This window comes from Bombus bifarius, unplaced genomic scaffold (genome assembly GCF_011952205.1).
Source record: "Bombus bifarius isolate JDL3187 unplaced genomic scaffold, Bbif_JDL3187 scf7180000009770, whole genome shotgun sequence".
Classification (NCBI taxonomy): domain Eukaryota; kingdom Metazoa; phylum Arthropoda; class Insecta; order Hymenoptera; family Apidae; genus Bombus; species Bombus bifarius.
In genome coordinates this window covers 160,095-185,564 of record NW_022885326.1, presented here as the reverse complement: position 1 = coordinate 185,564, position 25,470 = coordinate 160,095, and the positions used below count along the sequence as shown (strand labels likewise).

Genomic DNA, 25,470 nt, shown 5'->3' with positions numbered 1-25,470 from the left:
TTCTCAAAATCTAGACGCAATGGGGAAATGATTTATAATCAGAGATTTATAACTATGAAAAGTAAAAATACTTAATAACAATAGGAACGATAAAAAGAATTTGAAATTTGTTGAACGGTGTAATTGAATAACATAAACAAAATATTCGCAAGGCCAGCAAAAGCACATATATAATTGGAAAATCAAATAAGGAGACATTCCAATCAAAAAAATTGATTCAAAATATATCGAATTTTGAAAAATTGCTTTTCTACAAAAAGCATAAAATTTAACTTATTATAACTTCCACTGTGGTTTTCACATTATACTTAATTGCATAATTGTAATTAAATTAATTATAGAAATAAAAATAAAAATTGAAATTAAATTAATGACGAACTTGACTTAAATATTATATTTAAAAAGTAGAAGAATACTGCAAAAGTTAAAAAATAAAAATAACTTATTTCAAGGAAAGACAATATTATATACAAAACAATATTTTATACAAAATCTTATAATTGGAGAATTATTTAAAGTAAAACTTACCATGAACCTTGATGTACTTTCTCGTTTTGTTAAAGTCATAAAAGGATTTGATAATGCATTCATACCACCCTTCGTCCTCATCCCTAACATCTTTTATGATCAATTCGGTGGTTGTGCGCGCAACTGGACCAGACTTTTTAGTATAACTAGTAGTATTTATCCTGCTGCTCTAAAATTATACATGAAATTTATTTTCTATGACAATTAAAATTATACAGGAAGTTTTATGATTTACAGTAAATACTACGGAAGGGTGAATCTAGTCGTAAAAAAATTAGTCAAAAATATGGAATACAATCTTTTCATACGAGGCATTGTTTGTGTGAAAATTCACTTGGAAGATGTTTTCGATATGCTCTTATTAAATTTTTTTCTTAATTATTGAATGAATAATGAATTGTTGAAGTGATTAATATTTCTACATATATTTGGGTTTATTGTATCGTGTAATAGAAAGTATACAACTAAATAGAAAAGCTTTTTATATTTTATATAAAAAATGTTATATTTAAAAATAAAATTATTTTTCTATTTGTAAAATAATATGAATGTAGTTAAATATCACTGATTGTGTTAATATCGTAATTTTTTCTATCATTTTGGCAGTCTTCTTACCCTGACTTCTAGTTAAGAAATTAAATAGGTAATCAAGATGAACAGTTCATCAAACTAATTCTGTAAATTTTGTCAATTACAAATACCAGTTCTAATATTGCATATTGGTTTCTATAAATCAATTTTATGATGATTACAAGGTGTAAAATTATTACATTTCGATTTATCCATAATTTATGGGGTCACATAAAATTAATCGTATATTTGTAAATTCCAAATATCATGCAATGTCAAAAAAAAAAAAAAATATTGTTTGATAAAATAAATCAACAGAACACTGCACGCTGAGAACATTACAGAGTGTTCATATAAATTTTTGTCAATATAGGCAACAAAATGGAGCATTGATTAGAATAGAAAATGTTTTCAACAACTTTTAAAGTCAATTTTCTGAAAAACAAAGTATGAAAAAATTTTGTTTTATATTTTCGACATATTTTTTCACGTAGAACGACATTTTTTTTAGTTATATACCAGTTACAAAACGGCCTGTATAATTTGGATAAAGATAAATAAATTGTTTCCGAACCGCTTGTGGTGTATTCCAAATTAAACCATAAGTCAAGTCTGCTGCAACAGTTGTCGTACAATTTACATGTAGAGTTTGTCCTCGTGTTACGTGACGCAAAGTGTCTTCTATAATTACTGGAGCAAGCAATTCTGGCTTAACTAAAATCAATGCGAATTTTTCAATTAATTGCTTCAAATTAAGTGCTTCAAAATTTAATCATAAATTCAACAAACTGCTTGCGATAAATTTTTGCTTTTCTCTATAACGTAGGCTCTAAAAATATATAGAATGACCCATTTAAAGCGATACGCGCAATTATCTCCTAAATTCTAAATTATTCGTTATACAAAAGAATGTTTCAAGTAAAACTTACTTTATTTCCCAGGTAATCGGACGTCTCGTGATGGTCACAAATCTTATCTAAGTGAATGTGCCTTCCAAATTTTAAGGCGAAATATGTTTTTTTGGATGAAATTGTGTGTAAAAACATAAATAAAAACATAATATAATAAAAAACCAGATAGGCGTCTACCCCATTCCGTGACGAATTCATCGACTCGAATTAACTATGTTGGTGTTCCAAGGTCATTCAGGATCATTTATTGCCGTTCAAAACTTTCCTTTATTAAACGTCTCCAAGATTTCGTTTACCAAAGTTTGTGTTACAATTGCTTCGAAGGAATCAGTATTATCGTGACTTCGTTATATACGTGTTCTTCGTTTCAACATCAATTCAATTTACGATGGCTAATTGAACAATATGTTCCTCGGTAGTTGGATACGAAGAGGGAGCAGGGTACACTTCCCATCAAGATCTCCGGATTTGATATCAGCAGAATTTTTCTTTCGAAGTTTCATAAAAGAAGCTTATCGTGATAATATGGGAAAGTCGTATAATATTGGAATGGATACCTATCAACAAATTACTTGGAGATATTGGAGAGGGTAATATTGGAGAGGGTGCAACTATCTTTTAGCTTATTATTATATTAATTATTTAATTATTTAATTATTTATATTATATTAAACTAGCTTTGAGCTTATTATTTCGAATACAAAAGATAAGGAACATTTCTGGACATTAAACGAAGGTAAATTTCGACTGGCAATAAATGGCCTGGTGTCCTACATCATCATATTATAGGTCAATGAATTTGTCATGGCATGAACTACGCACTTATCTGAATAAAAACATGCAAGTAGTTGCATTAAGAAAAAAGATCACCTTGAAATCTGGAAGGCACATCTACCTAAATAAGGTTTGTGCTCGTCACAAGACATCTCCCTCGAAATAAAGTACATTTTACTTCGTTACATATTTTTGCATAACGTATAGTTTAGAGTTCAGGAAACAGTTGCGTGTATTACTTCGAATGAGTCATCTTGTATTTATCTCACTTTGAAGCAGTGTAAATATTAGACTTTATAAATATAGCTTTCAGATCTTTATTTCGCGTAATAATTATAAACTAAATTAAGTTGACTTTTGTATAATGCTTGCCATTGTACATCCTAAAATCAATTCTTTCTATGTAAAGTATATTTTTAGATTTACTTTTCTAATTTCATATCGTCAATGAATATTTTTTTAACACACTGTATGAATATAATATAAAAATTGGGTCAAATTCGTTTTTTTTCGAAACAATAGAAAATGTGAATCTACTCATATTCAACAATTGTGTATAAATCATATACCATACGAGACATGCAAGGAATACCTGAAAATATATTTCATCAATCTATGATTAACAACACGTGTGACTTTATCAAGCTGCCACAGCTTTCCTGAAAGCTCTGGCTTTTGCTTCTGTGTTTCAAGTATCGATGATGATCACTGAATCCGGTTCAGGCGTGACGGGCTGATAAAGGGCTGATCGCCGATAAAGATCTAGACTAATTGCGAACCTCTGCAGTAGACACTTTTTATAAATATGTTATATGTGTTAAATTGTTTGGAATGTCCATAGCACTGTCATGAGTTGAATACGGATTTTTACGTATTTGTGAAACATTTAAAAGTGTAAAAATGCACGTAATATGCAAAAATATATGTATAAACCATCCAAGCGTCATACCATAAAATGATCAAATACAAATACGAAATATACTGTTTGTATCTGTGCGGATACAAATTACGCTCAATGTATTAATGGTGTAGAAGTTAATAAAATTATATCTACAGCAAGCTTGTCATTAACTTAAGATCCAATCGTTATAATTTCTGATGTTATACAATTAGAAATGGAAATATATGTTTCCTACGACGGAAAGTACGAGTTGAAGCTTATATTGAAAAACGCAATTTTAAAGCGCTTGGCCAGGCTGCTGATTTGGAATCATCTCGATATCAATTTAACAATTGTAGAAAAATCACTGAACATTGATCAAATGAAATTGGTGAACAACAAATTCTTTGCAACAACAATAGTTAACAATGAATAAATTGAAGAAATTTTGCAAACAGGACCGATCTGTGAATTGCCCCTAGAAGATGCAAACGGTTTCGCTCTGATAGCTCAATCCAATCCTAAGTAATCGATGGGCATACATAAAAATTCGACTTGCAAAAAAAAAATAGTTCACGAAAAACAAACGCAAAAAAGTTTTGGAATTGGACCAGTGGGGGAACATGCGCTACGAGAAGCAAAAAGAATCATCTTGATTGGTTAAGCCGTTTCGGAAAAACGCAAAAATATTAGTTTTAAAAAAAATTGTTTAAGACGATCAAATCGAAAAAAATTTTTTAACAGGACTAACCGGATAACATGTTCTACAACGTGCAAAAAAATCACCTCGGATTGGTTAAAACATTTCGGGGTAGTTGATGAACATACATAAAAAGGAAAAAGAAGACAACATATATATACATATTTTTTTATATATATGTAGGGGGTTGAATGATGAGATTACTAGTAGGTAAAATCGTCAATGTATTTAAAATTGTCCGTACAATGTCGTAGTCGCGAAACGGTGTGTGTAACGTCGTTTGGTCGCAGTTTATAATAATCCGTTTGCGATCGCTTCCGTTCATTTATAGTAGTCAGGGGGAAGTCGGAAGATTCAAATTTGTCTTTGTTTTACGGTTACATGTAGCGGCGACGTTGTTTTGCTCGGAGTGTGTTTATTCTTACATTATACGTAACCTAACGAACTTTATACTCCGAAGCAAAACAGCAACATGATTTGAATCGAATTCTAACTCTTGTGCCGCTACATCACCCCCCTACCAGTGATAACGTTTTTATTGCATTTCCCAGGAAAGTCCCCGTGTGTGATAATTTGTGATGTCTGACCTGCCTGTAGCCGATTGGGAAAACGGACTCTTCGGCCAGACCGCGTAACGTACCTATTACTAGTGTTTTCTTCATTGCTTTCGTTATTCCTATTTACGTCGCTTTCGTTACGAGCGTTCGTCTGTTCTACTGGAATAAGCATGTCACGGGTTTCGGCGGTTTTCGCTTCGAGATCCTCTGATACTACAAAGGCTGGCTTTAGCCGGTCGACGGAAACCGTTATATCGCGATTGTTGACACTAATAGTATACGTTTTCTCGCCTCTTCGCGTTACTCTAAACGGCCCATCGTAAGGCAGCTGTAAAGAGCCTCTAATTGCGTCGTGTCGTAAGAATACATAGGGGGAAGACTTCAATTCGCGGAAAATGAATAATTTCTTTTCACCGTGTTGTGTAACGGGCTGAGACCGGACTTTCTCCATTTGTTCCTTGAGCAGGGTTGCGAATTCCGAGGTGGCCCGCTGCTTAGTTGGTAGAAAGAACTCTGCCGGCAAACGTATGCCGGCGCCGTATATCATCTCGGCTGCCATTGCGTTTAGGTCCTCCTTTATCGCGGTTCTAATGCCTAATAGCACGATTGACAGAATTTCGACCCAGTTGCTCGTGTCGTGGCACTTGATCGCCGCTTTAAGCTGTCTATGCAGGCATTCTACCATCCCATTAGACGCAGGATGATAGGCCGATGTGCGTAGGTGCGTGATATCGAGCAACCGGTACAACTCTTCGAACAGACGCGATTCGAATTGGCGTCCTTGGTCGGTTGTTATTTTTAAAGGGACGCCGAAACGAGAAATCCAAGTTGATAGGAGGGCCGCGGCAACGGTTGACGCTTCCATGTCGGCAATGGGAACGGCTTCTGGCCAGCGCGAAAAACGATCAATGCACGTTAGATAGTATCGAAAGCCCTGCGAATACTGCATTACGATAATATCCACGTGTATATGCTCGAATCGGCCTGCTAAAGTTCCGAACGATCCAACTGGTGATGATACATGCCTGGTGACTTTATTACGCTGGCACGGTATGCATTGCCGCGTCCACGTACAGCAATCTTTGTTTACAGACGGCCAGACAAAACGCGTCGTCACCAGTTTTTGTGTGGCGCGTATTCCCGGATAAGAAAGTGCGTGTAACGACTGAAACACGTTGTGTCGTAACGATTTCGGTACGAACGGCCGCAAGGTCCCGATCGACGTGTCGCAGTATATTTCGGTGTCTTTTTCAGGGAATCGGATCTTCTCAAGCCGCAGCATGCGAGAATCGGAATTGAGGATTTGGCGTAGTTTATCGTCGTTATCTTGTGCTACTGCTAACATTCGATGATCTACCGCGTTTTCGATTGTCTCGATACGGGATAGCGCGTCGGCTACATCATTTTCTACGCCTTTAACGTACCGGATATCTGTCGTGAACGGAGCTATGTAGTCAAGGTAGCAAAATTGTCGAGGCGAACATTTTTCGAGTTTCTGGCAAAATGCGTAGACGAGGGGTTTATGGTCCGTGTATATTATGAATTTTCTGCCTTCGACGGCGTGTCGAAAGCGTTTAACGGCAGTGTAAATCGCAAGGAGTTCGCGGTCGTAGGCGCTATATTTTTGTTGCACGGGTGTTAAAGATTTCGTAGTAAACCCTAGCGGTTGCCACTTGTCGTTCGCGCGTTGTTGCAAAACGGCTCCTACTGCGTAGTCGGACGCGTCTACTGTGAGGCTGACGAGCGCACCGGGTGTCGGGTGCGCTAACAATGTGGCGTCCACGAAGGCGTGTTTTGATTCTTCAAAGCTGATTTCCGCGCGATTGGACCATTCGATGGACGCGTTACCCTTTTTCGCGCCTTTTAGCAGCTCGTTAAGCGGTTGCAAAATTTTTGCGGCCCTCGGTATGAAACGTCGATAGAAGTTAATCATACCGAGGTACCTGCGTAATTGTTTAATGTCCGCGGGTTTCGGAATTCTGATAATTGCTACGACACGCTCGGCTGGCGGCTTTATTCCGTCGGCGTTCACGGTGTAGCCAAGAAACGTGAGTTCGCGTGCGCCGAATTCGCATTTCGCGAGGTTTATAACTACGCCGTAATCGCTAAGGCGGCTAAACAACGTTCGTAGATGCTCGCGGTGCTGGATTTCATTCTCCGATGCAATGAGGAAGTCATCTATGTACGCGTAGACGAAATCGAGACCACGGGTGACTTTGTCGACGAATCACTGACATGTTTGCGCGGCGTTTCGAAACCCAAACATCATATTGGTTGCTTCGAAAAGTCCGAACGGTGTCATTATTGCCGTTTTCTTTACATCTTCCGGCGCGATAGGAATTTGATGGTAAGCGCGAACGGGGTCAATTTTTGAAAATATGCGCTTACCATGTAAATGATGGGCAAAGTCCTCGATGTGGGGAGGCGTGTATCTGTCGGGTATCGTCCGAGCGTTTAACGCGCGGTAGTCGCCGCATGGTCGCAAATTTCCATCCTTTTTGGGCACGACGTGAAGAGGTGATGCCCACGGGCTTTTCGATGGACGCATCACGCCTTGTTCGATCATCAACTCAAATTCGGCTTTCACCTGCTTGAGCCGGTCTGGAGCGAGGCGTCGGGGTTTGTTGTAGACCGGCGGGCCAGGCGTAGTTTCGATGTGGTGTACTACGCCGCGTCGGGCCTTTTCCTTCCCGAAAGACGGAGGACGCGTGAGGGCCGGGAATTCCGCCAGTACACCAAATCGCCACAGATAGTTTTCACCGATGGCGTGTTGTCTATGGCGACGTACCCTTTCGATGATAACTGGGTTGTCGTGTCGATTAATCTTTTATTCCGTTGGTCCACGAGCAACCCGTAGTGGCTCAGGAAATCCATGCCTGGACGTCGGCCACTGTAAAATGCCACTTGAAGGCGCGTCGAAGGGACAGGTTGAGGTGGATCGCGACTGTACCATATGTCGCAATTCGTGTCCCGTTAGCCGCGAACAATTCGTACTCGCTTTTCTTCGCAAGTCCCTGCATTTTGCTGCGCGGGTAGACGCTGATGTCTGCGCCGGTGTCTACCAAGTACGAGATGCGCGTGTTTTTGTCGAGAACGAAAATGCGCCAGGAGATCAAGCCGTCGTCGTTTGCCGCGTTTACGGACGGTCGGTCCCGTTTTCCCGATTTCCATGTACACGGTGAGGTGCATTCTCGCGCATTCGCCATACGTCGCATGATAAAAGCATAAGCCGCCTTGCCGTGGCGGGCTTCGGGATCGCGAGCTGCGGCGGTATTTCGCGCAGGAGCATGGTCGCCGGCGGTCCCCGATGGTCAACGCGTTTATTTGCGCCTGCATCTGCATCATCTGTTCCCTCAGCGCGTTGATGACGGCAGCCGTGGCATCGTTTACTCCGCCGCCGTATGTCGTTGGATTACGTACTGCCGTGGTTCGGTCTGTGCTGACCGCAACAACCTGTCCTAGTTCCGGGCGTATTTCATGGTTGCTGTCGGCGATCGTGGTCAGAGTTTCGGGTCTCTTATCCTGAACGGAGGCTAGGACGCGCTGTACGTGCACCGGGAGTCGGCCTTCCCAAAGAGTCCGGATGGGTTCGTCTGATGTTGCAGGGGTGGCGAGGCTTTACAGGTCCCGGTAAAATTGAGAAGGCGTCCTGTCGCCTAGTTGTTCGCTTTCTATTATTTTACGCAGGCGTCGGGCGTCTGACTCGCCCAGCCTCTTAATGAGTTCCTTTTTGAGGAACTCGTACTGCCCGCTCTTCGGTGGATTGGCTAAGATGTCGCGGATGAGTCGCACATACGGTTTATCGATGTTCGCGATGGCGGCATTATATTTGGCCTCCTCACTCGTAATCCGGGCGTGTTTGAACTGTGCCTCTAACACATTAAACCACAGCTCTACATCATCCGCCCAGAACGGTGGTATGCGGAGCTGAGCGTTTACCGCGTCCACGTTACCGAGCTCGTTTTTGTCGGTACTCGTCATCTCGAAAGCTCTAATACTCGCGGAGTTCGAAATCTTATCGGCACTCTCCCGGTTATCTCTATTACTTTGATCACATCGGGGTCACCACTGTGGGAGAAGTGTAGTAATTGATGGTTGCTGCCAGGTGAAAAGGGAATGCGCGTTTCGTCCAGGGACTACCGGTGGACTCGTCAGTAAGGCTATACCCGGTAGTCCCTGCCTTAGACGTAGAGGGAGTCTCGCTAGGTGCGGTATTTGTATCATGCGCCCGTATATTCGACCGCTAGCGAGACAGACTCGTTGTCGTCGTAGTGGCCCACTGGTGTTGGCGGTTGGTACCCGGATCGCCCGGGAGGTATTACGACCGCGTTGATGCCTCGACCTGTCGGCGTCCTGTTGGTACCGATCCGCGACATATACATGTCGAACCTAGATACCTTCCTTCTTTTCCAAAGTCGGTATAAAAATGATTCCGATAGGAACAGAATTTTAGACGTGTTTCTTCTTGTAGATGCAGGTGCAGAGATCATATGAAGGTAACATACGTTTTCTTACAATCGTATTTTTTAACATACTAATCTATCTTGTGCCGAAAGAATTGATTTTAAGACCTAATACAATTAAGAGAATTTAAAATATAAACATAGTTCGATATTGCCCTGACACAAATATTCGTAAAATATACAGTTTTCCTTAGATCGTTATTTTTATGATTATTAAACATATTATTTGCAACAAATAAAAGTTTTGTCAGTTATAAAAGTTACAAACGTTCTCTATATGTTAGAATAGTATATCTTATTCAATAAATAGGTAGAATAAGATTTACGACTTTAGATGTTATTTTTGTGTCTTTATATAAACGATGAGGGTTAAATTAACATTTTTTGTGAAGTATACTTACGCTGCACTAAGAAGAAATATGTGATTTCATGGACCTCATCTGCTTGATCTATTACGCATTTAAAGTATCCACTGTCTTTTAACGTGATATTTGTCAATGTGAGACCAATTCTCGGATTGAAATTTATTTGCTCCTGGGGCTGCACAGTGAATTCGATTTTAATACAACAATTATAAATGATACAATAAATTCTTATATTTTTATATTATTAATATTCGAATTTATCAATCCGATATTTCTGTCCGACCCATTTACATATCTGAATATCTCCTAATTACGTATCTCTGTTAAAATTTTTATTCATGATTAAGTTTTATTTTAATTTTATTCATTTATTTATTTATAATTTAAAGCGTAATTTTGGAACTATATTCCAGTTAAGTTTTAATTTTTAACTAACACTATAATATGTATTATAAAAATAAACCACTTTGAAAATTTTCACTATATTTGTTGCACTTGGTTTTCATACCATATAAATATTTGAAGTGTGGAAAATCCGTTGATAACTTTCTAATTTATAAAGTAAATTATTTAATCAAGATTGTATGAATTAAATGCCTTCATAATAAGCATAAAAGTAACAAAAATAGGAGTCAAAAGTTCAAACATAGTACTCAAATTGACGATAAAACGAAATCTCCTCTTCTTCCGATTTTGATCCATGGACTGGCTAAAATGATGACATTATACGAATAATCGCTCTGGATCTAAACTAATAACGGTAATATTAAAAATCATCAAATTTTTCGGATCCACAGTGCAGTTATCATATGCCCATGCCTATCCATCGTATCTTATACGATGTACACAATATTCGTTAAAGTGGCTTACACTATATTTCTCGTGATAGTATAACCAAATGTTATTTTCGTTATTATTTTTTCCAGACATATTTTTTTTAGTTTTTCTTTTTTGTTCGTCGATTTTTGGTTTTTTAATGGTTAATGCCAAAAGATTAAACGGCAGTTTATGGACCAGCGGAATACAGTATACAATGTTTTACATGGCGACAATGATCGGTTCTTTTAAATAGTAATAGAGAAACTGGGATGAACGGTTTTACTTATCTACATAGTTTTTATAGGTTTGTTTATGTTCCTAATTATTATTAGAAAAAATATGTATTTATCACACATAAAAGTAGACCTCCCCAATACTTTTTGCTGTATTTGACTCCATATAAATATTTTAAGTACTATATAAGTATAGTTGAATGTATTGTATTCTAGTAAATCTGATTAACAGGAGATTTAAATGTTCTTTGTAGAATAATACGATTAATTTTTTTGCAAAAGACAAATGACAGTGTTCGCTCCGGTATATTTGTCTAATATTTTTACTATTACTAGTTGAATAAAAGATATTAATATTAAGCGCATATAAATAAACTTACCGCCTCGTTTAAGAAGACTTGGACTGTGAAATTGGGTGACGTTGGTCTGCATGGTATTACGGCAGACCCACCGACTGCTGCATGTAGTGAAGCAAAGGTATTCGCTTCTACGAACACATTTGTAGTCGCTGGAACAGTCAATACTAAATTAACATATTATAATCATATAAATTACAAATTTATCCCGATTTAGTTAAAATCCGTTAAAATTATCCCGAACCGTGTAATCATTTCATCGTCGCGTCGTTCAAATATTGTAAAAATAGTAAACATACAGTTGTTTACAAATATATTTTAACATTTATAGAAATCTGTTTTGGATATATTTTATGTACGTTATACAAAACATTTTGGAATTTCATCAACAGTCAATAAGACAATAAGATATTAGTAATTATTATTGGTATAGACATATATATATCATATATTTCAAATATATATACATGTATTGGGAAGAATATTGGGATTTTATTAACATGTCTTATTCAACTATTACGATTATATTGATAAAGTTTCAAACGGATCTTCAAAGGATAAATTAAACGCTTATGGACCCTTAGAATCATATATCATAGAGTTTTATACGTGTTTTCTACATGTATATGAATCGTAAAAGACGCTACAAATTTTCCGAACAACCCACTATTTGTTTATGATGATAGTTTAGGTAAAAAGCATTTAAAAATCCACTTACACTGAACGTAAACATATACCATGCTTTTAGATGTTTTAAAGTTAGGATGTGAGGTAACTTGTAAAACATTTCCAGGGCAACCATATAACCCTGTATCTCCATGAACAGTTTCACGTCGCTGGAACATGTACATATAAATTCCGTGCTCGATGTGTTCTTGTGCATGCACTGGCGAAGTGACGATCTATTATTAGATTAAACATAATTAGTGATTATGGTAATACTATTTCTGACAATAAAGAATTAACGTAAGAAATAACGTAATAAACACAGAATCTATAGAAAATCCCAATACAATTTTAACATTATCATAAAAATAGAATTTAATAAACTGAAGATAAGAACATACAATCTTGTTATAAGTATGTATATACAGGGCGGTTGGTAACTGGTGGTACAAGTGGAAAGGGGGTGATTCTACGTGAAAAAAGAAGACGAAAATATAGAATAATAATTTTTCGTTTGAGGCTTTGTTTTCGAGAAAATCGACTTTGAATTTTCGCCCGGTACGCGTGCGGTAAGTTATAACGGATCTCACTGTAGATCGTTATCTCGATGGAAAAATTAAAAAAAAAAAGAAAATTAAAAAAAAAATTTTTATTCTATATTTTCGACTCCTTTTTTCGCGTAGAATCACACCCTTTCCGCTTGTACCACCAATTACCAAGCATCCTGTATATAATGAAGTCAATATATAATTAAAATTCAATATATACATAAAATTGTAATGTATTAAATATACGTAGGTACATAGATTCTGTTAAAAATTGTTACAATTTTATTATATTATGAAAATGAAATTTTATAAATTCACCATTAGACGGTAAAATTAGTAAGATTCAATATGTATTGTATATAGGATTCTAATTCATGAAATATAGTATAATATGAAATTATACGATAAATTCAGTTTATTATAAATATAGATAAATAAATAACTTTATTTTGTTGCTCTTCAGCCATGAAAAGGAAGTTAGCATGTGCTTGTGCCTACAAAAACAATATAAATATACATCAATACAATGATTCTAAATTAACTAAAAATATTAAAGTTTTTACAGTTTATTAAAATTTTACAGGTGTATAATGTTATGATATAAATATAAAACACATAGGGAAAAGTTAAATATCGTAGTAGGTTAAATATTGTGAAGCAAATACGAAAGAAATAATCGGACATGGCTGAAGAGCGTGTGATGTGAACAGTGTGTAAGAACATGTATAAAAGCGAATTTTAATGGAAGTGGGAGTAGAGGCAAAAAATAGAGGTAGATAAAAAGGAATAGGTGTAGTTCACAAAAAATAAAAGATAACTAGGCGAAGGTAGGAAAGCTAACTTTTCTGAGAGAACGAATCTTGGTAATGACGTATTGATTAGGAAATGAATTGGGACAGTCTCCAAAAAAGATAGAAGTTAGGAAATCAAACCGTGGGTATCTTACAAATATCGATAAAGCAACAGAAACAGGCAAGGAAAGATGTTACAGAGACAGGCATGTTAGATGAATTTTTAAATAAAATCGGAAAAAATCCAAGTGAAGTATAAGAGAAGAAAAAAGTACTACCTGAAAAAAGGACAAAAAGGAGAGACGGAAATAACGAAGAAAAATGTGGAAAATACAGAAGATAAGAATAAGAATAAGAATAAAAAGAGCACCAGGGAAAGAAATTAAAAAAACAGAGAGATTGTAGAAATATTAACGTCCATAGCAGGTTTGATCAACGAAATTTAAGGTTTGAGAGGAAGAATGAGGTAAAAAAATTGTTCAATGGAACAAGAATTGAAAGACTTGAAACAGACGACGAGAAAGAAAGGAAATGAAAAGATCGTTGGAAAATGAGAGAAAAGAGATGTTAGATATAATTAAACAATTCGAGAACAAGAGACTAAAATCGAGAAAAAAGAGGGTCACAATAATAACAAAATCATTGGATAGAAGCTAGATGATTTGGAGAGAAGGATAAGAAGGAAGATAGAAGAAGATGAGAAGGCGAGCTAAATGCTAAAGTAGAAAGAATAAAAAGAATGATAGAATTATGAAACAGGAGAAACAAAAAAAATAACATGGTAGTTGAAGAATCTAAGATATCGGATAGAATCTTTTATATTGTATATATTTTTTCGTGTTATGTATATTCAATGCATTTTTTCACCTGCAAATTTTCCATAAATGTATAGAAGTTCGCGGTCTAATTATAACATTTCACATCTCAGACAGTTCAATATCTTTCGATAGTTTAAAGCTATTGCGTTTACTCGGAAGTTTGTTCCTAGAGGTGGTACTATTACATCAATTATTTTTTATAAACTTACCGCATTTCTCGAGTCTTGAGGATAAATGAAAGAAATCCTTTCGTGGCCGGTGCACTTAATCTCTAAAGAGTCGTTTTCATTTATAAGAAGATCGTCAGCTTCCATTATCGTAGTTATGTCATCCTCTGCTGATCTTGCTAATAAAAAAAAATAAAAAATCTTGTACGTTACATCCTAAATTTATCGAAAAAGCAAATAAGTAATATAACTCCGTTTATATAAACTCTATATAAACGAAGCTTTACTTACATAGTCTTTGATTAACTGAACTATATCTGAGATTTTGTTATCTAAACTACTATCGAACGTTACTGCAATTTCATAAACATATTATTTACATTTATTATTTATAAATTTGTTATTTATAATATTTATTATTTATTTACATTTATTTTAATTCATCTACAATATTTAGCCAAATGATTTTTTTCCCATACATCTATTATTTCCATTTTTCTTTATCATTTCAATGTATTAAAATTAGTTCAATCTTATATTGTATATATGCCATTTATCATTCTATTCTTCATAAAGCATTTAATTAATTTCATGTTAATATATCTTATCAATTGTCCAAATACATTTCCCGATATTATATCTTTGTTAGAAACTTAATGAACCATAAAGTTGAATTAATTACACGATTCGTAACTACACGTGCTCAAATTCATATTCAAAGTCTTTAAGATGCCCAACAGTTACGCATTATGATGGGATCATGTCACCAATCGAAATTTATATAAAAATGAACTCCTATTATATATATATATATATATATATATATATATAATAGGATATAATAGATAATATATATATCATACATATCATAAATCAGATAATATATATATATATATATATATATATATATATATATATATAATATATATAATATATAATATATATATTATCTATATATAATCTGAACTATATATATAGATAATATATATATATTATATATTATATATATTATATATTATATATATTATATATATTATATATATTATATTATATATATTATATTATATTATATATATTATAATATATATATATATATATATATATATATATATATTATCTGAACGAAAAACCATAGATAGTGAAAAGAATTAAATGGACTTTTAATCATATGCACGACCTGGTTACCTATAGGAACCTGTTTGTTCCCGACAAAGTTTTCCTGTACATACATAGATTTCACAACCGAATTCCTTGTTAATTATAATTATTCGGAACAGGAACATCATTACTAATTTCAATAACTTAGACATAGGTTATCAAAGCGAACAAGGTTATCAAGATTCCAAGGTATCCACAAGAGGCTTTAGTTAAATTTAGGTTACGATTAATCTTGATTCAGCAGTAAGTGTCCACATTTTTATATAGCTAAATCTAAACTTAACTCATTCACTAGAGAGATAATTATTTTTAATATTGTATAAATGAAAAAGAAAAATCAATGGGTTATAAGCTAACAAGGGCCAGAGTAGTAGATATCCGTTCTAGTGGCAACATTAGCGTGAAATAATTTTCGATGAATCAGTTATTACATACATGGAATGTTGCACTCTATTCTGATCTTCAATTGGTCAAAAATATAACAAATACATCTGCCGGCGTTGAAAAATTGCTTACATTTACGCAACAAAAATTTATAAAATAAATTGTTGAGTGATACACATAGTATTAAATATAAATTGCTTTATAATTTATAAAATAAAACCGAGCGGCGATTATATGTATAGGATAAAGTTGTTTAAAATGTTGATATTAACAATATATTTCAATGTCATTGCATTCGATGAAGTCACTCCTATTCCGAATAATTACCAATATTTTCTGTGCTAATAATAAATGTTCAAATACTTTCGTAAGTCACATTCGGATAGGAAGATGAGTAACAAATATTTTAAAACGAAGCCGGTTTTTCTTAGCCACAATATCCTGCGGATAATCGGTTCCATTTCATTCTTGCTGGTATCCTTTTACTACATAAAAACAGTAAAAACGCACATGTACCACGCGAGTTCGGTTCTGCGCATATATGTACAACCGTCTCTTGGGAGGAAGTCCTTTCTTTCCTCTTCTGATAATGCAGCCACATTATCAACCAACAGACTCGTTCCATCAGAAAAGCGAATAAATAAATCGCAAGTGAACGCTAACGAGAAAAACGCATTTGGAAAAGTTATTCTTCAATAGACAGATATTATTAGACAAAATACATTCTTTGCCATCAATGATATTCTTTACAATATCTGTATAATTTTTGTTTATCACCAGAAGAAGAAATATGCGTGTATAATCTTTACATTATATCGTGATAGCATAGGTGAATCAATGTTAGTAATGAAATATTAAAAGACGTCTTTGATGTTCAAGTGTAATAATTTCCAAGTGCACTTTTTATCTTATGATTTGTAGAATATACAGAGTATATCTAATGTACAAATACATATACATATCACTTATTTTATGTTATATAGAGTGATACAAATAACTGAAATGCCGTCTTTTACAAACGCAGTAGTGCATTTGAAAAGCGCAAATTTTTAAGCAGAGATGCATATTTACTTCTGTGTATATCAATTACTTGAAAGATTCTACGTAAAAAGCTATTGGGGTAATAATACTTAGGTATTCAGAAACCCATAAAAAACTGCATACTTAAGATTTTAGGTCTATAACTTTTTAACTTATGAAGCAAATTGTGTAATCAAAATTGTATGTATTAAATGACTCCATAATAAACATAAAATAGCAAAAGTAAGATTCCACAGTTCAAACATGTTCAAGTTTGATAGCTTGCTCGAATCTTTCTCGCCTTATAGGGTAAAAGGGCTTATGTCGTCAAATTTAATGTATGTACCGCAAAAGTACCTATATATGTACAAAATTAAAATTAAATCCTTGTAGGTAGTCGTTTTAAGACACAAGTGTTTCAATATTTTTTTTCGCAGAATACTTAATATTTAGAGAAATCTAATATAAAGTAGATATCGAATATAAATTATAGATTTTTATCTTAAAAGATGCCACTGCACTTTTAGGTGTATCATTATACTTATGAAAAAAGTGAGACATATCGTAGAAAAGTAGACCTTCGTATGTCATTGATAGCTTTCTTCTAATAATTTTTCAAATAAATTAGACGTATAATTATTGCGAAGTTATATGTATAGCCAAGTAAAATGACACATTATTTAAATAATCGTTTGCAACCATTTTGTTTAATAATAAACAATTATTAGAATATTTCATTGAAACAAACTTAATTGACACAACTTTTACCTTAAAAGTTTTTACACTGATAATAACCAGTGATAATAGAATCTCAAACTAATAATTTATTAAATAAACAGCAAATTTAAAAGAGAAATGTGTATTGTTTTTGTCAAATTAAGTCGATTTAAATAATTCTTAGTAATCAGTTGATAGCAGCTTTAAGGTAACGCTGGAAATAATGTAAAACATGAATTTTGTGTACACACAAGTCGTGGGATTTGTTGTACATTGAGAAGTCTTGATAAGAACTGTTCAACCTACTAATGATAAAGAACGGAGAAAAACGAATGGCCTCTCGCAGATTAAATAGCATAAGATATATAGTGCCTTTCTGTTGTTTGGACACACAGATTACCATCGACTGAATAAACAAAAAATCCGAATAATTATCAGCACGTCAGATCAACTTCTATCCATATAATTGTTGAAATAAAAATTTTTATTCTATTTATTATTTTCTTTATTATTTTATCTTAAATAACATTTAATATTTGTTGATATTGACAATATTATCGATTATATTAAGTCCCTTAAGAACATATTATATAGTTGTTTTAAAAGTGACATAAGTCAAAATTAAAATTGATAGAAATATTAATATTTGTAAAAAATGTTGAAAAACAGTAAAAATGATATCGTTTTATCTAATTCGAACAAAACTGTGCTATATCCCACAAAAGCGTTTTATTACTAGTGATGTGTTCAATTTTAATAACCAATATTCATATATAGATACTTATAAATCGAAATCCAATACACAAGATTCGCTTGATAGATATATAATAGCTTGAAAAGGGATTGGCACACATTTTCCTGTCATTTAATAGTACTTGTACATGATTACAAAAATTTGATAATATGAAAATAAAATGTAGAAACTGCTAAAGAGACGTTTGATCGGAAAATAAGGTGTTGTATTATACTTGCCAAGTATATATTTACAAAATTTTCACACACTGATTTTCAACATCGCAAATATTAAAGCTAAAGCTAAGTAAAGTTCTATAGAATTACAAACGATAAATGGGATCAATTTTATTGAATGTCACTATTTAAGAAGGTAGTTCAGAAAAGCGATTTTAAGCGAATGGTGAATTTCTGATAAGGAACTCGTAGTTTCGAACTCATGTAACTGATCTCGTTGTAAACACGTCTTTGTTCATAAATTTAAATTGCATCGTTTTTTTCGGATTTCAGTTAGACAGAAAGAACTTCCATTTCAATTAATGTTATTTCAGTATTAGCATAAGTATAAGCTGTTAATATATTTTGGGATATGCCACTTTTCACGAATGAATTTAGATGGCCAATTTTTGTGATCGAGTAGCAACAAAATTGTTTTTTTCCGGAATGAACCATCATCAAAATGTACAAAGTAAGCATATTCTGGACTCTAGATTGTGATGTCAATTGTATCACTTTTGTTAACTTATTCTTCGTATTTTAAATCGAGCTGCTTTATCTTATTAATTATTTGATAATGGCCTGTTTTGTGCCATTTTCAAATAATTACTATTACGATTTCCGTTACCTAATACTCGATATTTCATGGACAAAAGTATTGCTTTTATAGACATTACTCCAAACTATGTCCAATATTTTGAACACATTATTGTATATCGAATGTATTAGGTGGTCCCAAAAGTTTCTTTCGTTTTATTAGGAAGTAACAGTTGTACAACATTTTATTTTTATATTATTTTATTGAATATATACGATCCATTTTGTTCCAATAGAACAAAAATAATAATTGATATTTTTATAAATATACTAAAACGAACTACCATCTAATAGAACTTAGACAAAAAATTTGTTTTATTCATTAAAAATTGAATATTTTATATCATAGCCTAATTTTTTCAAGTTTAGTTTTTCTAAATGTTACATTTAGTTTTTGTAAATTATTCAGAAATGCATAAAAATCTGCAATCTACATATGACATAATATTTTAACTGTATGAAGTGAATCTTGAGTTTATTCAGATTTATGAGTATATATTGAACTTGATGTAATCACTCATCGCTAGTTTCACGAATTCATGTCAATAGATATCATCTTTTTAACGCTTCTTTCACACGACTGGATATCGATAATAAATTTTATCGTTTACGTTACAAATAATAAATTTGTCAATTTTCATTGGGATACATGTTGCATTCCGATGAAACATCGTAATTGATTGCTGTGAAACTATTATTTCGACCTAAATGAAATGAGTAGTTTACAATATTGGTCACAACCACTTTCTTTGGAGATATTTACAACTAACCACTTTATGAGTACATAATATATATGTATGTTGTAGATGAAATGGCTTAATTAGACATTTAATATTTATATCTTGCCTGAAAATAATATTAATCAAACTGTAATTTAACAGCTTTAATACATTTCGACCATTTGTAAAACAAAGTTACAATTTGGTACTCGAAACCTTTGGTTGATCATTATCGACAATTTTTTGTATATTTTTAATATTTGTATGTTTGATGGTGTACTTCAATTGAAATTATTCCGCGCCAACGCAGATTGTTCATTTTTTTAATATAATTTTTTAGAAAAAGCTGTTAAAACAGTAATTATATATAAGAAATGTTTAATAGCAAATTACTTATATAATAGTAGACCATAATAACACAAACTATAAGAAGTTTTACTTTCTTCTTTTCGTCAATTCCTTTTCTTAATTATGTTGATATATTCTACGATAATTATTTAGAAAGCTGCAATCATCTTGGATTTCGATGATTTTTTAATATATTGCAAAAATCAACATTTTGAACAACTTTTTCCTTTGCGTGTTATCGTCGGACTCTTAGTTTCCGAGATCTTTGCAAAAAACTGGCGGTATCACTACAATGAATTCTGCATATAATTGTTTACAAATAATGTCCGTGACAACGGATGACCCAACCTATATAAACTGTAAACAAATGATAAGAATTAGGTTCGGATTAAGCGTTATTTTATCTGGTCACCACACCGTGATGCTGCCTAACCCCAATCAATATTTAACGCATACGCTGTCACGGACGCAGAATCATAGCCAGAATTCACTGTGGTTGTACCGACAATTTTTTGCGAAAACTAACAATAAAACATATTTCGTGTATACGAAAAAGTTGTTCAGATGCCTCCAATAACATATTAAAAAATCATCGATATCTGAAATGGTGGAAGTTTTCGAAATAATTACTCTTAACTTTTATTTCCTTTTCTCTGAAGAATATATTTGACATAAAGTACAACCTTCATTAATTAATACAGAACAATTCTTTGAAACAGAATTAAAAGATTGGCTGTCTCAACATTTTTCCAGATTATGTTTAATAATCTCATTAGAACTTGGTAGGATAAAATTAATTTCTTTCCTTTTTTATATCTTTTACGGTTTTGACCGATATATATAATAATATATTTCGATCAATTTTGATATTCATATTAATCTTTTTTTGTTACTTGATCCTACGCATGTTATGAATGGTTTTACAATACAGATTTAGGTTTCTGTAGACTCTTTCGCGTTCTCTATCTAATTTATTTCAAATTTTTTAAATAGGCCAGGAAAATATGTGGGTCATGTAATTAATTACTATATTGTTGCAACTTTTGAAAATAGTTTTGACAAACTTTCGTTATGTGTTCCGGATTGCAATTTTGCATGAATATGAAATTGTGATCGATTAATAGTTTTCTTAATAATTTCTTAATTATCACTATTCGAATGAAAATAATAGGTGTCCCATACTCGGGATCAATCAACGGGAATGTAGATAAATAAATTCCTTAGAAGCAAAACTGATCTCAACTCCATTTTTTACTAATTTCTCAATTACGATATTCAAGTACAATATACAATTGATATTTAATTCTTAAAAAATAAATATGGTATTTCCATAATTTCATTTATAAATGACATGATTATTAATATTAATATAAAATATTACTAATAATATAGTAATATAAATAACAGTAAATTTCAGGATAAATTGAAGAAATAATGCTTGCAATAATGGGATATAATCATTCTATTTTTCAATTTTTGAGTTAGTCAATATAGCTTCTACATGATTCAAATGCACAAATCATTTTCTATATAATGTCACTTTCTATGTAACAATGAAAACGAATATATCTAGGAATATCTTTAACATTTCTCATTAATTGTAAATATTTAATTAAAACAAATATTGAACGTTCCAATTACATTATACGAAAATGCCACTGAAAGATGTTTACTGAAACATTTCCAATAATCAAATGATAATCTCAGAAAGCTTTCGTTTCGTAAATTATATCATTGATTTATTGCCTATTGTAACGTGCAAAGCATCACGAGTTTGATGATTCGTTAAGAAACAGATGATGTTCAAATGCTTCTCGTATGTAATTTGCATGATTGCTACGCATTAACTACACGTTTCTGTTCACAGTTCTCCTGTTTCAAGTACGAGAGAGTCCAATCGAAACTAGTATATCTGCGAATCAGGAAAAAACATTCCAAAGTATTGTATGATTCATGCGATAGTGGCTTCAAATGTTTTTTTTAGATTGGTCTATCTTTATGTATATAAAGTTCTGTATATAAGTTCTACTACTGTCTATAAGTTCTATAGTTATGTATATAATGTTCTACTGTATAGTAGAACTTGGTTTATATTAATTCGTTAAGTATTTAACATTTAACTATGTGAACGAAATTTTATTCACAATTAATGCCTGAATAACTGAACGCTGACTGAATCTCTATTATCTGAACTACCGAGTACCACTCATACCAATTACATGAACGAATGGAATGTATTTGTGTCTATTTATATGTATCGAAATGATTTTTCTCGATTTTTTTATTACTCGAATTAATTTTTGTTCATTTATTTATCTATATTTATGTCACGTGGTATTAATTAATTAGACGAGTATTGTGTTCACAAATTCATTTCCAAAATCATAAGGTTCGAAACATTATTATATGTATATTTATGAGCAAATGTTTGGTGGAATCCATTTATATGAATGTAAACTCTATTAGCTGTCCGAAAAATCACAGATACTGTAAGAAGGGAAAATTGAATGAACTTGTACTACATCCATACAGTACACGAATGACCTGATTATACGAATCAGCTTATCCCCAACAGATTGGTATAAATGGTATTTTACATTATTGCATAAACAGGTCTATAAAAATATTCGCGGCTTTAAATATCCTTTATGAATATATTATGTTGTGTCGAACATTTTGAAGTTTCATTAACGTTATAAGTATGAAACTCGACTATCTTTGTTATATTGGTAAAGTTAAAAACAGAACTGAAAAAACATATATATATCTACATATACATATATGTTTTTTCAGTATATATGTTCAGTATGTATAGATATATATGTTTTTTTCAGTTCTGTTTTAAACTTTGCTAATATAATAAAGATAGTCGAATGTCGAATTTATATATATATTATATTATATTATATATATTATATAAATTATATATATAAATGATCTATATATATATATATATATATATATATATATATATATATATCTATATATATATTAAATAAATACATAAATACATAAATATATATATATAAGATTAAAGTTTTATTTTTTCAATTCTCTTACGACTGTTTCCTAATTATAAATCTCAATATGAAGAAAGGCAAAATACGAGGAAAGAGTATCTTGGATAAAATTTAACCAACTAACTTAACAAAACTTGAGCACTTACAACAGTTTCATTAAAATTTGTATTACATTCAAAAAAGGAAACAATCAACATTTAAGCCTAAAAGGTGATACTGGAATATAAGGAATTTGCACAATATCATCTAAGTGTCACAAATATCCGCGATCTAGTTCTTATTAATTGTACAGTGTCCTATCAATGATAGTATCCCAGTGATAATGGTACAATTGACAGGGAGGCCATTTTATGTGGAGAGGTAAGTCGAAAATATAAAATAAAATTTTTTCATAGAACGCTTCGTATTTGAAGAAATGAAATTAGAAAAGTTAAGTCAAGTACGCATGGCAAAGCCAATTCTTAACTAAGCATGTTCAAATACTATTTTCTTGGAAATGAGACCTTAAGCAGAAAAATGTTATTTTTCGCTTATTCTTTTTCGTAGAATGACCTTCTGTTGACTGTTTACTCATATCTAGCCGGTATTTAGTTAGATAAGTTCAGATATAACAAAGAAATTTCTAAATTTGATTTTATCGAAAACAAAGCGTCGCGCTGTATGAAAAAATGTTATTCTATATTTTCACTGAATTTTTTCACGTAGAATTACGTTTTTATCGATTGTACCATGATTACTGGAACACCTTGTGTAGTAATGTAGTAAATTATTGTGTAGTGGGGCCCACAGGTATGCGATTGAAGTTACGACGACATGTGGCACGTAACAGTAACCTGTTTTCACAAGCGTGACTCAATGGTGACCACGTGATTGTGACACCTCACTGAACAACGAATCGATCGCCAGGGGAATATAGACGACAAGCAAAACAGCATTTACCTCGATGCAGCACGAGGACAACGAGTAAGACGACTGATCTTGAAACTTGTACCATTTTCATCTTCTCTATTTATTATCACACTGTGCACCTTCTTATTTATTTACTCTATACTCTCTCTTTCTCTTTCTCCTGTCATTTCATATTTTTGTAAAGAAACACTTATACAGCAAGGCAACCTCATTCACATGGAACCACTCGTTGGAACGAATACACGATACTACACGACTAAAGCATTCCACGCGCGCTTTCTCACTGAAGAACCGAGCGAACAAACGGGTTACGCACGTCCACGATTCCATGAACAAAGCCCCACCCCGACCGATTCCTCGTTCTCTGAGTTATCGGTGACGACATCATCCAGGAGACGACGTTCTTCTCCTTCGTTTGCTCCAATGATCAAAGTTAATCGCGTGAATCGAAGCTCCGAAGTCGCCAATGACGATTTCTACTACGATTGAGTATTATCAAAACAAGATTTCATTTAAATAATTTTTCAAATTGAAATGTTGACTTTATTTGTTATTTGCTTTGTTCCTTTATCTTAAATAACGTTATTTCGATAATAATATACTTAGAAAATAAATTATTTAATTGAATAAATATATTTAGTGTTTTATTTGATATATCTATCATCAATCACAAAAGTTTACATGCGCTCCTCAAATAAATTATAATAAAAACGTTAGCTTTACAAACTTTTTTGACAGATTAAGATATAACGTTGTTAAAATATAACGTAATTTATTTACTTTCAGTTTTATTAAGTAAAAGATATAAATTACAATATTATAACAATTACATACATCTGTTATATCTGCATGAAGTTATAAAACTAGTAGGCTTAATATTATATTATAATTTTATGCTTAACCCTCCTCCCCTTACGTAAACATCAACAATATCCTGAAATTTCCTTGGCATTAGAAATATTGAAGATTTCGTAATTTCTACCGTAATTTTATCTCAAGAATTTTATGAAGTAAATATTCTAATTTTTGTTAAAAAAGATTAGTAATAATGTGTATAGTAATAAAACTGTTGCCACGTAAGCATAAATAATTTTGTAACAAAGTGCCTTTCTAATTTCTTTGGTAAATCAGGTACACATAATTTGATAGGTATATGTAGAATAACGTGGGCTTTCATGATTAAACATAAATATCAGTTATTTAATTTCACCAAAAATATATAAAGGTGTTTATCTATGGTACACAGAATTTTTATTCGAAAACTTTGATGTGTAAGTCTACGTACATACATTCTTTTTATTTAATATTTACTAATGTTTGCGTTGCTTGATACAATGAAATATTTTTAGTGTCTAGTTGTTTTTAAAGTATCTAAAGTGAATATTTTTCGTCAATAGATATGTAGTGACTACAAAAAATATTGACAAAAGATATAAGGATATATGTGAATACTGTTTGCTGCTCTACTCTATTCCTTATGCGTTAAAAACAATTACATACAATA

The 25,470-nt window shown here is 32.5% G+C and overlaps 1 protein-coding gene across 4 annotated transcripts in view; it reads right to left on the bottom strand.

The window, feature by feature from the left end:
- LOC117215673 (vascular endothelial growth factor receptor 1) overlaps positions 1-24,313 on the bottom strand; it is a 64,022-nt gene extending 39,709 nt beyond the window's left edge. For 2 of the 4 annotated variants that reach the window (XM_033462060.1, XM_033462062.1), the window contains exons 1-7: positions 23,997-24,313; positions 14,189-14,325; positions 11,875-12,058; positions 11,181-11,308; positions 9,785-9,923; positions 1,673-1,812; positions 529-697 (exon numbers count right to left, since the gene is read on the bottom strand). In XM_033462060.1, coding sequence (XP_033317951.1) covers positions 529-697; positions 1,673-1,812; positions 9,785-9,923; positions 11,181-11,308; positions 11,875-12,058; positions 14,189-14,325; positions 23,997-24,057 — 958 coding nt within the window. In that variant the 5' untranslated portion in view covers positions 24,058-24,313. Of the gene's footprint in view, positions 1-528; positions 698-1,672; positions 1,813-9,784; positions 9,924-11,180; positions 11,309-11,874; positions 12,059-14,188; positions 14,327-23,788; positions 23,880-23,996 lie in introns of those variants that run through there. The other 2 variants (XM_033462061.1, XM_033462063.1) reach the window with 2 other exon arrangements.
- Between the last annotated feature and the right edge of the window lie 1,157 nt (positions 24,314-25,470).